At 56.5% G+C, this 13,619-nt stretch overlaps 1 protein-coding gene across 5 annotated transcripts in view; it reads right to left on the reverse strand.

Annotated features, from left to right (window-relative positions):
* LOC123374759 (semaphorin-3D-like) overlaps nucleotides 1-13,619 on the reverse strand; it is a 46,649-nt gene that overhangs the window by 13,716 nt on the left and 19,314 nt on the right. For 4 of the 5 annotated variants that reach the window (XM_045025019.1, XM_045025022.1, XM_045025021.1 and 1 more), the window contains 4 exons: nucleotides 4,061-4,221; nucleotides 3,559-3,621; nucleotides 2,989-3,108; nucleotides 2,102-2,204 (listed from right to left, as the gene is read on the reverse strand). In XM_045025019.1, the coding sequence (XP_044880954.1) occupies nucleotides 2,102-2,204; nucleotides 2,989-3,108; nucleotides 3,559-3,621; nucleotides 4,061-4,221 (447 nt within the window). Of the gene's footprint in view, nucleotides 1-2,101; nucleotides 2,205-2,988; nucleotides 3,109-3,558; nucleotides 3,622-4,060; nucleotides 4,222-4,674; nucleotides 5,580-13,619 lie in introns of those variants that run through there. The other variant, XM_045025024.1, reaches the window with a different exon arrangement.

Consider the following 13,619-nt stretch of genomic DNA (forward strand, 5'->3'; position numbering starts at 1 on the left):
GCAGGACCAAACCCAACTAAATCATCCCAGCCAGGGCTTTGTCAAGCCTGACCTTAAAAACCTCTAAGGAAGGAGATTCCACTACCTCCCTAGGTAACCCATTCCAGTTCTTCACCACCCTACTAGTGAAAAAGTTTTTCCTAATATGCAACCTAAACCTCCCCCTCTGCAACTTGAGACCATTACTCCTTGTTCTGTCATCTTCTACCACTGAGAACAGTCTAGATCCATCCTCTTTGGAACCCCCTTTCAGGTAGTTGAAAGCAGCTATCAAATCCCCCCTCATTCTTCTCTTCTGCAGACTAAACAATCCCAGTTCCCTCAGCCTCTCCTCATAAGTCATGTGCTCCAGCCCCCTAATAATTTTTGTTGCCCTCCGCTGGACTCTCTCCAATTTATCCACATCCTTCTTGTAGCATGGGGCCCAAAACTGGACACAGTACTCCAAATGAGGCCTCACCAGTGCTGAATAGAGGGGAATGATCACGTCCCTCGATCTGCTGGAAATGCCCCTACTTATACAGCCCCAAATGCCATTAGCCTTCTTGGCAACAAGGGCAACAAGGGCCCCACTGCTGCTTCTGGCTGCCCTGCCGCAGTCCCTGGGTGGCTCAGGCCGCTTTGCCCAGCCCCAACTGCGGTGCTGGGGGGCGTGGCCGCTCTGCAGCACCTGCAGGTGGCTCCTTGTGCCCCGTGGGGAGGCCCCCAGCCTGAGTGTCCCCCACTCAGAGCCTGCCCGGCCCAGCCACAAGGTGCGGGCGCTGCTCCCTCGAGGCGTGAACCGCAGTGGCCCCAAGGCACCCCCCACGCACAATACGCTGCTGCTGCCAGGGCCGACTCTAAGCTTTTGCTGCTGGAAGCAAAAAAAAAAAGTCCGGAATGCCACCCCTGAAAATGTGCCGCCCCAAGCACGTGCTTGGTTTACTGGTGCCTAGAGCCGGCCCTGGTTAGCAGAGCCAGCAGGTGCTTTGACCTAGACAGCCAGCTCCTCCCTCAGTCCCACCCCTGGGGAAGGAGGCACAGACAGGGTTATGGGGCACTGTGCCATGGGTCAGCCTTGCCCGAGGAGCCATGAGCTGACCGCGACAAGGTAATGGCAGATTTCCTTGTGGAGCCTTGAATACAAACTAGAATCACAGCCCCCATTCTGTATAACTAGCTCCAGATGGAGTGTGCGTTCCCTGCTCAGGTGCGGGTCTCAGAGGTGGCCAAGTTTGCTGCAGATCTGCTGCCTTTCCCTGAGAATGCTTTGCGAATTGAAGGCAGGCTGTGCAAACCAGTTGCTGGGAGCGAGATTGAGGAGCTCTGAGGGTATAACTACACTGCGTCTGAAGGTGTAATTCCCAACGTGGGGAGATGTACATGTGTGGGTGACCATGGCGCCAGGGGCAGCATCTTGGGCTGGCTGGCAGAGTGCGGTCCCTCCCGAAACCCCCAGGTAAATACTCCCCAGGTAAATACTCCACTGTTCCACACAATGAGGGCTAGAAATTCTCCGGCATTAAAACAAGAACGAACACCGAACAAGAACCAACAGCTCAGCAATAACTAAATACAGGGCAGATGAAACCAATGCCCTTCATTGCTCAGCAAGAAATGCCAATTTCCTTACCTACCACCCTGGGCCAGGAGAGGGTCTTATTACAGTCTCCTGCACAATCTAGTGCCTCTATCACCCTCCCGAACCAAGATTGGCAGCCTTCAGCTGCTGTCGGACAGCTGGGCCTTCCACTTGTAGCTCCAGCTAGTCACAAGCTTGGGCAGCTCTGTCGTTCCAGCCCCAGATCAGCCGTGCCAGGTAAGAAGCCCAGGCCAAAGCTCGGCTGTGATGATGCTGTGCAGCCAGTCACTCCTTGCCTAGTCCCTGTCAGAGCCAACCTCCTACCTTGGCCTGTCACACCTGCCTGGGCATCCGGCTGAGCTCCCCCGTGAAAAGGAGCTTGCAGGTTCCACTCCGGCAGAAACCGCAGCTGAATGAGGGACGTGGGTTAGGAATCATTGGCAGGGGATGGAGCTGATTGTCTAACTCTACTTCATTTCTAATGTGCCATCACCACAGTATCTAGGTCCCTCTTCCTACCCCTCCCCCCATTTCTCTTACCTATGAGTAGCCCAGTGAAAGGTTCGTGGGGGCTGAATGGACACTTGCCTCTCCCAGATTCCATGGAGTTGGCCACCAGCTGTATAGGGGAGCCCCCCGGCTCCTGCAGGGATTAAAGGGGAGATTTTTGGCCCAGGCAGAGGCTGGGAATGAACTGATCTGAGCAACTTTGGGGCAGCCCTGCTGGACTTCAAAGTCCACATTGTGTCAGACCCACATGCCCATCTGTTGGGGTCCGAGCAGTGTTGGGCCCGCTCTGCCGGCCGCTGCCAAGTTAGCAGCACTTAGTATGTATCGGATGGATGTGCTCACAGTGCCGGAGGCAGAAGCAGACATGGTCTCTGGTCCCTAAGAGCTCACAATACAGGGAAGGTCTTGGTGTGACCAGGCAGGGACGCTGCTGGGCACCAACCCAAGCTGGCCAGGTTCAGCTCGTCTGGTGAGAGACTGGGTCGCTCAGCTGCTGTAGGCCTGGGAGCAGCTGATCTCTGGAGAGGACTGACCCTTGCGAGGGGTGCATGTGCCCCAGGGTCCCGCTGCAGGAATGGCCATGCCTCCCTCCTGCTGCTGGGGGAGAAAGGGGAGTGAGCACCCTCTCCTAGGCCCCTCACGCGCCCCCCCTCCTGACATCCTTCATGCTACCTGCGCAAGACGTGCTACCAGGTTCCTTGCACTAGGTGCAGAGCTTGGCACGGGCATGCTCTGGTGTCCCTCTTGCACTACCTAGGGGACTGTGCGCCTCTCCCCTCGATTCCTCATGCCCCGCCAGAGAGGAGAGAGTGGGTACCCTGGGATTCATCATGGAGCCCAGTGGGGGTGAGGGCACGTCCGGGGGTCTTCTCACTGCCCTTGGCACAGGCAGATTCACCCTCCAGGGTCTCGCTCACCTGTGCCCTGGCTCCGAGCTGGACAAAGGCGCAGATGGGCTGGTAGGAGCCAGTCCCACAGGCAAACACGTGGCTCCTGTTGAACGGCTGGAGAAGCCGGATGAAATTGGCACATTCTGTCTGCTCAGGAAAAAAAGGTTCCTTCAAATGCCAGCACCATTGCCCCGGGCCTTTGTGCTCCAGATCCTGCCCCTGCAGCCCCCTCACCTCTTCTAACACTGATCTCCAACATGTCCCCTCCCCAGGGTACGGGAACACCCAGGCGCCTTTTGCTGTGCACTTCCCCATAGGTTTGCTGATCCCCAGAAGATGGGTGATGTCTGGCTAACATTAGCCATGGGGACAAGGCCAGCGGCCTGGTGGCCCCTGGCCAAAGCTGTTCGCTTACTGTCCCCATCGTTAAAGGATACATGGGGTCAAAGGGAGCCACGCCAGCAGCCTGAGCTCCCACTGGCAACAGCTCAATGAGGCTACTGCTCTTGGCAGACGGGAGTCACGTGGGTCAGGCAGATTCCTGCCTGGGCCATGGCTCACTGAGCTTTTAACAAGGATGTTGGGATCCTGCTTTACCTCTGCGTTCTTCCCAGCGAGCCGGCAGCGCTCCACCTGCTCCTTGCGGGCTGGCCAGAAAACCTGCAAGAGAAAGCACCGGCCTGGGCCTGTTACTCCAGCCTCCTCTGTGGTCCTGCATCAGTTGGGCAGCACAAAGGGGGCTGGAGCTGCTCCCCAAGAGCGCTCCATGCTCCATCCTGCTTCCCTGACAGGGGTACGAAGCATGGGCAGGTGCGTGTCAGACATACAATCACAGCCCAGCCAGTCAGCGGTGCCGCTCCATGAGGCAATGCGAATGAGCGAATGCCACCCCGAGGGCTGCAGTGTGTGCCAGCGCTTGCGTGCTCTGGGGTGTAATGCCCCCCCCAATGGCAGTGTATAACAAGCCTTTGGTCGCTGGCTTTGCAGTACCAGTGCCCCCTCTGGCACACAGAGCTGTGCTCCCGGCTGCCCAGGCTGCTGGACAGGGGAAAACCGGGCTGCCTCGGGACTGCGTTTCCATGCCCACCCTGGCACTGACCTTCTGAGGCTCCTCATTTGGCCTGTCCAGATGCAGCAGGAAGATGTGGTTTTTGGCTCCCACCATCAGCCACGCCCTGGTCTCATCCACCAGGAAGGACTGGAAGGCCAGCCCGTCCCCTGAACCCAGCAACAGGCGGGAGCTGTTGGATCTCAGCAGGTCTGCAGAGCAGAGGAGGGGAGAGGGATCTGTCACCCTCATACACAGGAGGGAGCCCTGGCCACATCCCCCGCCCCCAGAGATAGCGAGCAGTATCCCACCTGGTCCCGCACGCTCCTCGGGAAAGTCCTCTTTACCCTGACCCCGGAAGAGTCCTTGCTACCGTGAACGCTATCCCCGTGTGCCCTGGGGAAGGACTGCACTTCCCCAGGGGATAGCGAGCATTACCCCAGCCCACAGGACACAGCTGCTCTTTCCCTGACACCAGGGCAAGATGGCCCAGCCCACCTCTGGCCAGTAACTGGTGTGGCCTCTGGCAGTCCTGCCCTGGTGCTCCCTCCCAGAAATCGGAGTGTCCCACGAGTCAGGACAGCCGGCTGGCCCACAGGAGACAAGCAGCTGCTATAGTTGGGTCCACCCAGGGTCATGGCAGCTCAGCTTCGAGTGTCACTGACCTTGCAGTTCAATGGCGCCATGGAGCCTGGAAGAATTTTAACCATTGCAGCAAATCCCCGATTCTCTGCAGTCCCGTTGCCCAGGCAGTGCAGGCTGAGAATGCAGGACGGGTCCAACTTGTATTTCTAGCGGAGGGATCCATGAGCACAGGCTCAGTGGAGTTTCTATATAAAGGCTCTCAGTCATTCCCCTGGTGAATGTAGCCTTGAAATTAAAGGCTGTGTTAAACTGGTGGCTGCTGCTTGATTTATGGGGCCATCGTTTGTGGTGTTGCAGGACTCGTTTCCCTCGCTGAGCTGGGCCCCACCTCCTGGTTCGAGCAGAATCTTGACAGCTTCTAAATCCATCTCCCTCTCTCTCCTGGGGAACCGCAGCGTTCCTCAACCCTGGTCCAGGCCAGCTGGTGGGAGATGCCAGAGGGCCCTTGGCACAGGCGGGTGAGAGCAGCACAGAAACTGGAGGTGGCAAGGCCCCAGGATGTGATCTCCTGGCGCCATTGCACTGTGGAGTCCGTCTGCAGGGCCATGTTCCAATACTTTGTCGGTTCTGCTCTACTGCTAACGTCCCAATGGATGGGGCTGTCACCGCTTCTCTAGGGAGAGTATCCCCATTCCCCAGCCTCTCTGTGCACTGGCAGGACTTTGCCCCTGCCTGTCTTCTCCTTTATTTGCCAAGTGCTGACCACATGCTCAGCTCTGCACAGAGGACAGAGCCAGCCAGTCCTTGCCCCAAGGAGCTTACAGTCCAAACCTCCCCCTGCTGCTCCTTGGTCCATCCTGCACCATTCCTCAGCCTCAGCGTCCCTCGGCAGACGTGCCTTCAGACTGCTGAGCCAGTGGGGATCTGACAGCTCTTCCCCTCCCCCTTAAAACAGTAGTGGAGTTTAAGTCCTGGATTAGCCCAGCTCAGAAAGTAGCTTTTGGAGCAGTCATTTGCTGACCAAGCCCCCGATGGCAAGATTCCTGGGAGCAACGTCAGCTGAACGAATCAGAGGAGCCAGCGCAAAGCCCTTGGTATGAGCACTCCTCCACCTCCCACTCCTCCTGCCGCCCCACCCCTCGCTCAGGGAGCGGGCAAAGGAGCGCGGACTTGGTGCTGCACTGGAAAAAGTGCCAGCAAGGTGAGTGCCGTCGGGGGATGGGGCAGGACTGGGCAGCCACACAGCCTCCTCTTCCCCTAGTTCTGTCTGCACGCGACAGCCAAGGCGCTGGACCGCAGCAGCGACTGAGTGCCCTAGGCATGAGCTGGACTGGAACCCAGCTTGCTCTCCCATTGCTGTAACAGCCCCATTGGCTAACAGCAGGAATTGAGGCTGTCTGGCCGTACTCTCTCTCTTGCCTACAACGACCTCATCTTCACCTGTGGGGACACCTCTGAGCCTCAGGTGCCCGTCTCCCCCTTCCTGGATGAGTTCCAGGGGTGCTTGGGGGGAAAAATCTTCCACCTTGGCTAATCGTCCCTTAAACATTGCCCAAACTAGCCTGAGCCCAGACAGGGGGCTGTGTGGGCATTAACGAGACATGTATCAGTCTGGGACACAGCCAAATCCGGCCCTGGTCGCTCCATGGACGTGCATGGAGTTTTGCTCTGATTAAGTGCTGACCACACGCTGTACAAAATCCAAATGGCAAAGCAGCCGCTGCCCTGGAGAGGTTACTCAGTAGAAGGCTGATGCAGCTGGACAAGAAGTGATGGGAGGCTCAGAGGGAAGAGTCACCTTAGAGCATTTGAAACCCTAAACCAATCACTTCCCTGTGTCTCTTGGAGGGATCTGACTGAGGTGAGCGTGCTGGCCAGCTGCACTGGGAGGTCATGCCATGCTGAGGGGGCTTGGAGGAAGGTCGGAAACAGGGCTGGCTCTAGGTTTTTTGCCGCCCCAAGCAAAAAAAATTTGGCTGCCCCCCCACCCCAGCCCTGGGCTCTCCCCCTCTCCCTCACCAATGCCCTCCTCCACCCACATCTCCTGCCAGTCTGGAGCTGGCAGGGTCGGGGTAAGCAGCGAGGCTCCAGGGCTGCGCCTCAGCCCAGGATCCCTCCAGCCAGGGCTCCTGCCTCCAGGACTGGCCGGGACCCAGGAGGGCAGAGCCAGGGGACCGCCCCGGCAGGGGGCTGAGGAGCCGGGGCAGGGTAGCCCCAGAGGGAGCAGAGCCCCGGAGAGTGGGACGCAGGCCTCGCATGGCAGCACCCCGCCCTCTGTGGTCCCGCTGCTGCTGCTTCTGGCCGCCCTGCCACAGTCCTGGGCGGCTCAGGCCGCTTTGCCCAGCCCCAGCTGCTGTGCTGGGGGGCGGCCGCCCTGCGGCACCTGCAGGTGGCTCCTTGTGCCCCGCAGGGCGGCCCCCAGCCCGAGCGTCTCCCATTCAGAGCCTGCCGGGTCCAGCCACAAGGTGTGGGCGCTGCTCCCTCACGGTGGCCCCCAGGGCACCCCCCGCGCACGACGCACTGCTGCTGCCAGTGCCGGCTCTAAGCTTTTGCCTACGGAAGAAAAAAAAATGGCCGGAAGGCCGCCCCGAAAATGTGCCGCCTCAAGCACATGCTTGGTTTGCTGGTGCCTAGAGCCGGCCCTGGTCGGAAAACAGGAGTGGAAGAAGGAAAGAAGAGAGGAGATCAGGCAGGCGTTACTGGCTTAGTGACGGGGCTGGGGATGCGTAGGAGGTGAGATGTGAGTCCTAGGTCTGGGAGAATCTGTGCAGGACCTTGAAATCCATGAAGATGGGATGAACTTGCCTCTCTGTGGCTGAACAGACTGCACCAGAAATGCAGCTGGGGAGCAAGCAAGCCAGCTTGTGGCTGTGCAGGTGTGGGTCCGTGTATGTGGGGGCACAGGTGCCTGAGATGGGATGAATGGGGGCGTATGTGAAAACAGGCCATGGGATTGCAGACTGTTTCTCCTTCCCTGTCACCCCATTTCCAGGGGACAGAGGAAACCAGGACCATTTTTTCTTCGGGGAAGCTGCAGCCAGCTGGAAATTCCACTGGCGTCTGCTCAGCTCAGCAGGGCCAGGAGCAGCCGCAGCATTTGCAGCAGGCAGGTGCTGGTTCTCAGTCTCTGTACGAAGAGAGCGCGACAATCAAGGCAGTAGCTCAATGGCAAATCAGTTCCCTGGCTCAGCCCAGTCCAGCCTGGCTAATGACTGGGCCTGTCATTTCATATCCAGCGAGCCAGGGAAGTTCCTTGCCACTAAGCATTCCTGCTGTGAGTGTCCTATAACTAGCCGGGGGTGGCGTTCTTACGGCTGGCATCATCGCTTGCTAGCTGTATCTCCAGTGCCATTTACCCAGCTGCAGCCTGGCGACCTCTGGGTGCTTTCCCCCTGGGCCAAGGACAAAGCTTTTTAAATCTGCCTAGGAAATCTGGACTCATGTTCGTTTGAACGGGGCAGGTGAGTACAGTCCGAATGAGCCAGAGGGGGAACTTGCCCTCCCCCAAGCTGATGATCACTGCCCTGTGAGTGACCCCAGGCGGGAGCTGGGCAGGACCCAGATCTACAGTGCATTCACCGGCCTCTGAAAAGGCTGGGTGTCTCCCTGGAGGCAGGGCTGCTCCTCTGACCCTGCTCACCCGGAGTGAAATGTAGGCCAGGCCCATTGAGGATACAGATCAGAGTGAGAGGTGGGGGCAGGTCAAAGGTTTATCCAATACACACCCCCACCCTGCTTAATTAACCAGAGTAATGCAGTGAGGTCCCTAGGGCGATAGAGCCCAGGACGCTCCCATTAGCACTGCTTCACCTTCTGACCTCCCTCAGGCCGTGGGCAGGGGAGAGGTCAGCCAGGGTTGATGGTGGGGTTTGCTCAGGCCCGCTGTGTTCTTTGGGGCTAAGGCTATGGCTACACTTGCACTTCAAAGCGCTGCCGCGGCAGCGCTTTGAAGCGCTAAGTGTAGTCAAAGCGCCAGCGCTGGGAGAGAGCTCTCCCAGCGCTGTCCGTACTCCACCTCCCTGTGGGGAATAACGTACAGCGCTGGGAGCCGCGCTCCCAGCGCTGGGGCTTTGACCACACTGGCGCTTTGCAGCGCCGCAATTTGCAGCGCTGGAGAGGGTGTGTTTTCACACCCTGCTGCAGCGCTGCAAATTTGCAAGTGTAGCCATGGCCTAAGATTCAATCTGGCTCCCAGGCAGGATGAATTGTCCTGCACTTGCAGCATTAAGTCCATCACCATGATCTCTAGTTTCAGATTCTCCACCCTGTGGCTTGGTTTGTCCCATTCCCTTCATGAAGAAGTAGGTGGGAATCTGACCCAGTTCGTCCCACTCATGAAACAAACCTGGGCAAGGAACTGATCAGTTAAACAGGAAGTCTGAGGGGGCTGGGAAAGCGGTGGAGCAGGGAGATCCCCACTGTGTGGTGGCTGGGAGAGCGCAGGTACCTGCTCCTTATCTGCAGATGAGGCATCATTATCCCTCCCAAGTATATTTACATTCCTGGTCAGGTCCTCCATAGCCATTGCATCCTGCTGGGCATCTCTGCTCAACCTTCCCCTGAACTGACTGACCTAATTAGGGGGCTGGAGCACATGACTTATGAGGAGAGACTGAGGGCACTGGGATTGTTTAGTCTGCAGAAGAGAAGAATGAGGGGGGATTTGATAGCTGCTTTCAACTACCTGATAGGGGGTTCCAAAGAGGATGTATCTAGACTGTTTTCAGTGGTACCTGATGACAGAACAAGGAGTAATGGTCTCAAGTTGCAGTGGGGGAGGTTTAGGTTGGATATTAGGAAAAACTTTTTCACTCAGAGAGTGGTGAAGCACTGGGATGGGTTACCTAGGGAGGTGGTGGAATCTCCTTCCTTAGAGGTTTTTAAGGTCAGGCTTGACAAAGCCCTGGCTGGGATGATTTAGTTGGGTTTGGTCCTGCTTTGAGCAGGGGGTTGGACTAGATGACCTCCTGAGGTCCCTTCCAATCCTGATATTCTATGATTCTATGAACTGTGCTCACCACGAGGGCATCCGAGTGCCTCCCAGGCCTGAAGTGTTGCTTTTCTTGGAGAGCATTCTCTCTCCTCCCCATCGCAGACGGGCCAGCACTGAAACCCTGAGCTGAACACCCCAAAAGCCTGGGGAAAGTCTGAATTTGAATCAAGCTTTTTGCTGCGATGGCCAGCATGAAAGGAGTGCATTGGGGCCACTTAGTGGTGTGTGATACGATAACGGCCTGCTGGGAACAGGAATGAGGCCCATGAACACACTGTGCAAATACACCACCAACCAACCATCCAATGGTAACAACGTCCAGCCCCTAACAATCTGTCAACCAGTGATCTGCAGGCAAAGGCTCTGTAGCCAGCATCCAGTCGCCTGGAACGTTCAGCCCTCTACGTTAACAGCAGATCACGCAGCGTTAAGGTGTAATCGCTGATATGTAAGCCCAGAGTAACGACACCATCCCAGATAGAAAGACACAGCCCAGTCCAGGATTTCAGCTGGCTTCAACGCTGGTCTGTCTGAAACAGATTGAAGTAGCATTCACAGTGTGAATTCCTATCAGCACAGGCCAAACACCAAGAGGCTGGTAGTGCTTCCTGTCCAGTAATGTAACTTATTGATGTGCATGTGTTACAGGTCCCGCTCTGTGACGATCAGTGGGAATCGAGGTGTTACATGCAGCCACAGGGATCAGGCAGCTCATGCTTTCAGCTCTGGAGGTCCCTAGTTCAGGCCCTCCCACATCTGTCACAGGAGCAGTTGCGTGGATTGTCTCAGAGAGGCCGGCGTTCTATTATAAGCCATCCAATTGTGTTATTATGGTGTAAGGGGTCATATTGCTGCTTAGTCGTATTGTTCTGGGCCATGTTCCCCTGTGCACTATCCTTCCTTTGCTCTCCCTGCCTTAGGTCTGTCATTTCCTTTCCGAAAGTCTGTCTGTGTTTCTCCCCCCCTCCATTCAGCCCACGCCCCTCTCCCATGCAGTGTTCTGAGGATAGCCCAGCTCCCAAGGGGCTCTGGGGTGGAGGGAGTCTGGGAGGTTTCTTTCCTCTGGGATTTTTGAAACCTAAACTTGTCAGGCCGTTGTGGCCTTGACCCTGCTACGTGTGGTCTGTGAGTCACACCTCCTGCCATTGTCTTCATTGTCCCCAAGCCAGCCTGAGGCTGGGAGCTTCCTCTCCCAGCTCTGCCCACAGCACGAGGGTTGCTCTGGCTTTGAAGAAGGAAGCCCTCCTCGGTCCTCTCCTCCAAACAATCTCTGCTCCCGCCTGGCCAAGGAAAGGAAGATCCAGCCATTGTGTTTCTGAGACGTGTTATCGACGCTGGCAATCGCCCAGCGGTGACCTGCTCTGGATCACTGTGCTTCCTCACCGGATGCTGCGTGGCAGACTGTGTGTGCAGGCAGCCCTGACCAGGGCTGATTTCTCCCCCCACTCCCTTGTGGTCCTTGGTTTCAAGCCTGAGTTCTGATGGCTCCCCACAAACCCCAAGGCATCTCCCGGATTGAGTGCCAGTCTCTGCCCAGAACTCAGTTCTGTACTGAGAGTGCATCACCCCTAGACCACAGCCAATGAGCCATAACCTCAGGCTTGGCGTCCAGGAAACAGTTTTGCGGAGCTCTGTGTTCGATGAGCATCCAGTCTAAGTCCCCCTTGCACCTCAGATAGACAGCCAAGCAACTGGCTCTCCTCTCTGGGAGTGAGAGGAGACATATGGTCACAGGTGTCATCCCTGCCCTGATGTGCCACCCGTGGTCCTCACATCCGCCCTGATGCCACCACCATCATCCAAGTCCTTCCTGCAGCAGAACCACTGTCCTCAGCTAGTGTAAACTAAGCAGGCTTGTGCCTGGCTGGAGTTTGGATGGGAGGCCTCCAAGGAAGCCCGGCTAGGGTAGGCATTGCTGGTGGGGCAGTTCAGTAAGTGGTGCTCATCTGTGTCCGCGCTGATCCAATGGCCCAGCACAGAGCTAGGATGTGCTATGCTGCTGCTGGGTGAAAATCAGACAGCGTCCCGACCGCTTTGTCATTAAAGAGCCCTGTCTCAGGCTGAGCTGGCCCTTTAAAGGGGTGGGGGCTCAGCCTACCTTCCCAGCTGAAAGGGGGGGGTCACACGGGAGAAGATTGTGACTCAGAGTGAGATCTGTGGGAGTATAAAGGGTGGCCTGAGCTCATAAAGCTATCATAAAAGGAGTAGAGCAGCTTGCCTTAATTCCCAGGCAACAGGCCTGGGATGTGGGATCGCTGGCAGAGCCACCAGGAGACCCTGGGTTGGGGAAGGGGCCTGATTTACATGTGGAGTGAAGGTTAAACTGTTTTACTTGGAAAAAGCAGAAGCCAAGTCCTGAAGAAAAGGGACTGAAAGACTGTGTTGGCTGCGAGGTTTCGCAGGCACTGGCTGATGAGTTGGGCCTCTGCCTTACAAGCCCATGCTGGTTTTCTGGAGAGCAGGAATGCTGAATTCCAGCAGCCTGGCTGGATCCCAACTCCTGAGTAAGCTATGCAGATTAGTCTTCACTTCCCCTGTCCTATAAGCTGTTGTATAGTTTTGCTGTGTGCCGTTAATGAGCTAGTGCATTCTGTACCAGAGGTGGCTGCATTTCATTGTTGGGCCTTGGAGCCCTCCACATAGCCTGTAAAATGCTTCAGGATCCTTTTGGCTGAAAGAGGCTGTGTGGTACGTGAACGTAAGATTGTTGTCAGTAGCTGTGGCATCGAAATATCGTGCCATTAGGATGGGTGCTTGCATACCCCGGTGATGAGTGCAGTATAAATGACTAGACAAATCATCATTTTTGTCACTAGCTGACATAAGGTCCAGGGCAGATGTGGCCCAATTGCAGAATTAGCGGGGGCTCAGAGCGGGGCCTGGAACAGCTCTCCTCAGAAGAGATTGCAAAGATTGGAATTGTTCCCTTAGAAAGGATGAATAAGAGGGGATGTGATAAAGGTTTGCTTGGTCCTGCCATGGCGTGGGACTTCTCAAGGTCCCTTCCAGCCCTATGTGTCTATGAAAGGCTATAAAACCATGAATAGGATAGAGAAGGGAGACTGGGAACTTCTGTTCTGCCTCATGACACATGAACAAAGGGACAGTCAATGAAACAGAAAGGTGGGAAATCCAAAACTGACCCAAGCTTTCCCCAATACGCGATCAGTTTGTCTTGCCCCAGGCAGTTAAGAACTGTCTATATGGATAACCAGGCTAGCCTGTTAACATAACTGACAACAGCAAAACTTCTGGAAGTGATATTAGCCCCCATGGTTTGAGCCAAGCTCTCACTACCAGGGACAAGGAGGTTTCTTGCACCTTTCTCTGAAGCATCTGGTGCTGGCCTCCAGTTCGCTGGGCTAGATGGACCTCAGGCGTGAGCCAGTCTGGCAATCCCTGTGTCCCTAAAAGGAACTCAGCATGATGTCTGTCTGGTGGCCCCTTTGTGAGACAAGCTGAGGGTCTCAGTCCAGTTCCTTGTGGATGTGTGCCCGTTTCACAAACCCACTGCTAGGTGGTCCCTGCGCTGGCAGCCTTAGCAGAGAGGACGAGGACTGACGCTGTGGTGTGAACTCCCCTCTCACCCCTTCAGAAAAGATTTGGGGGAGGTGACGAAAGCTAAAACTCTGGCACCACGAAGGGTGAATCCTCACTCGCCCCCACATGGCTGGAGTAAACAGGCTGGGCACTGAGTAGGAATCCTTGCCCCAGGCCATAGTGCAGCAATGGCTCCACTCCATGGCAGCTGCTGCTGCCACCTCTCTGGGCTGCCATTGCCCCCTCCGTGCAGGGTGCTGGGCAGTGGATATGTGTAGCCTGCAGATCCCCCAGTTCCTCCCTGGCCCACTATAAGAGTCCTGGGGGGGGGGGGTGCAGGGAGCCCTCACAGAGCTCTATACCACAGAGGGCAGGGAATACAGCCTCCCTGCATCCACGTATTGGTTCTTGGTTGACTGAGCCTCACAAAGCTGAGTTAAGTGACTCGCCTGAGGCCACGCACTGAGTCAGTGGCAGAATCCAGCTCTCCAG

This window comes from Mauremys mutica, chromosome 7 (genome assembly GCF_020497125.1).
Source record: "Mauremys mutica isolate MM-2020 ecotype Southern chromosome 7, ASM2049712v1, whole genome shotgun sequence".
Lineage (NCBI taxonomy): Eukaryota > Metazoa > Chordata > Testudines > Geoemydidae > Mauremys > Mauremys mutica.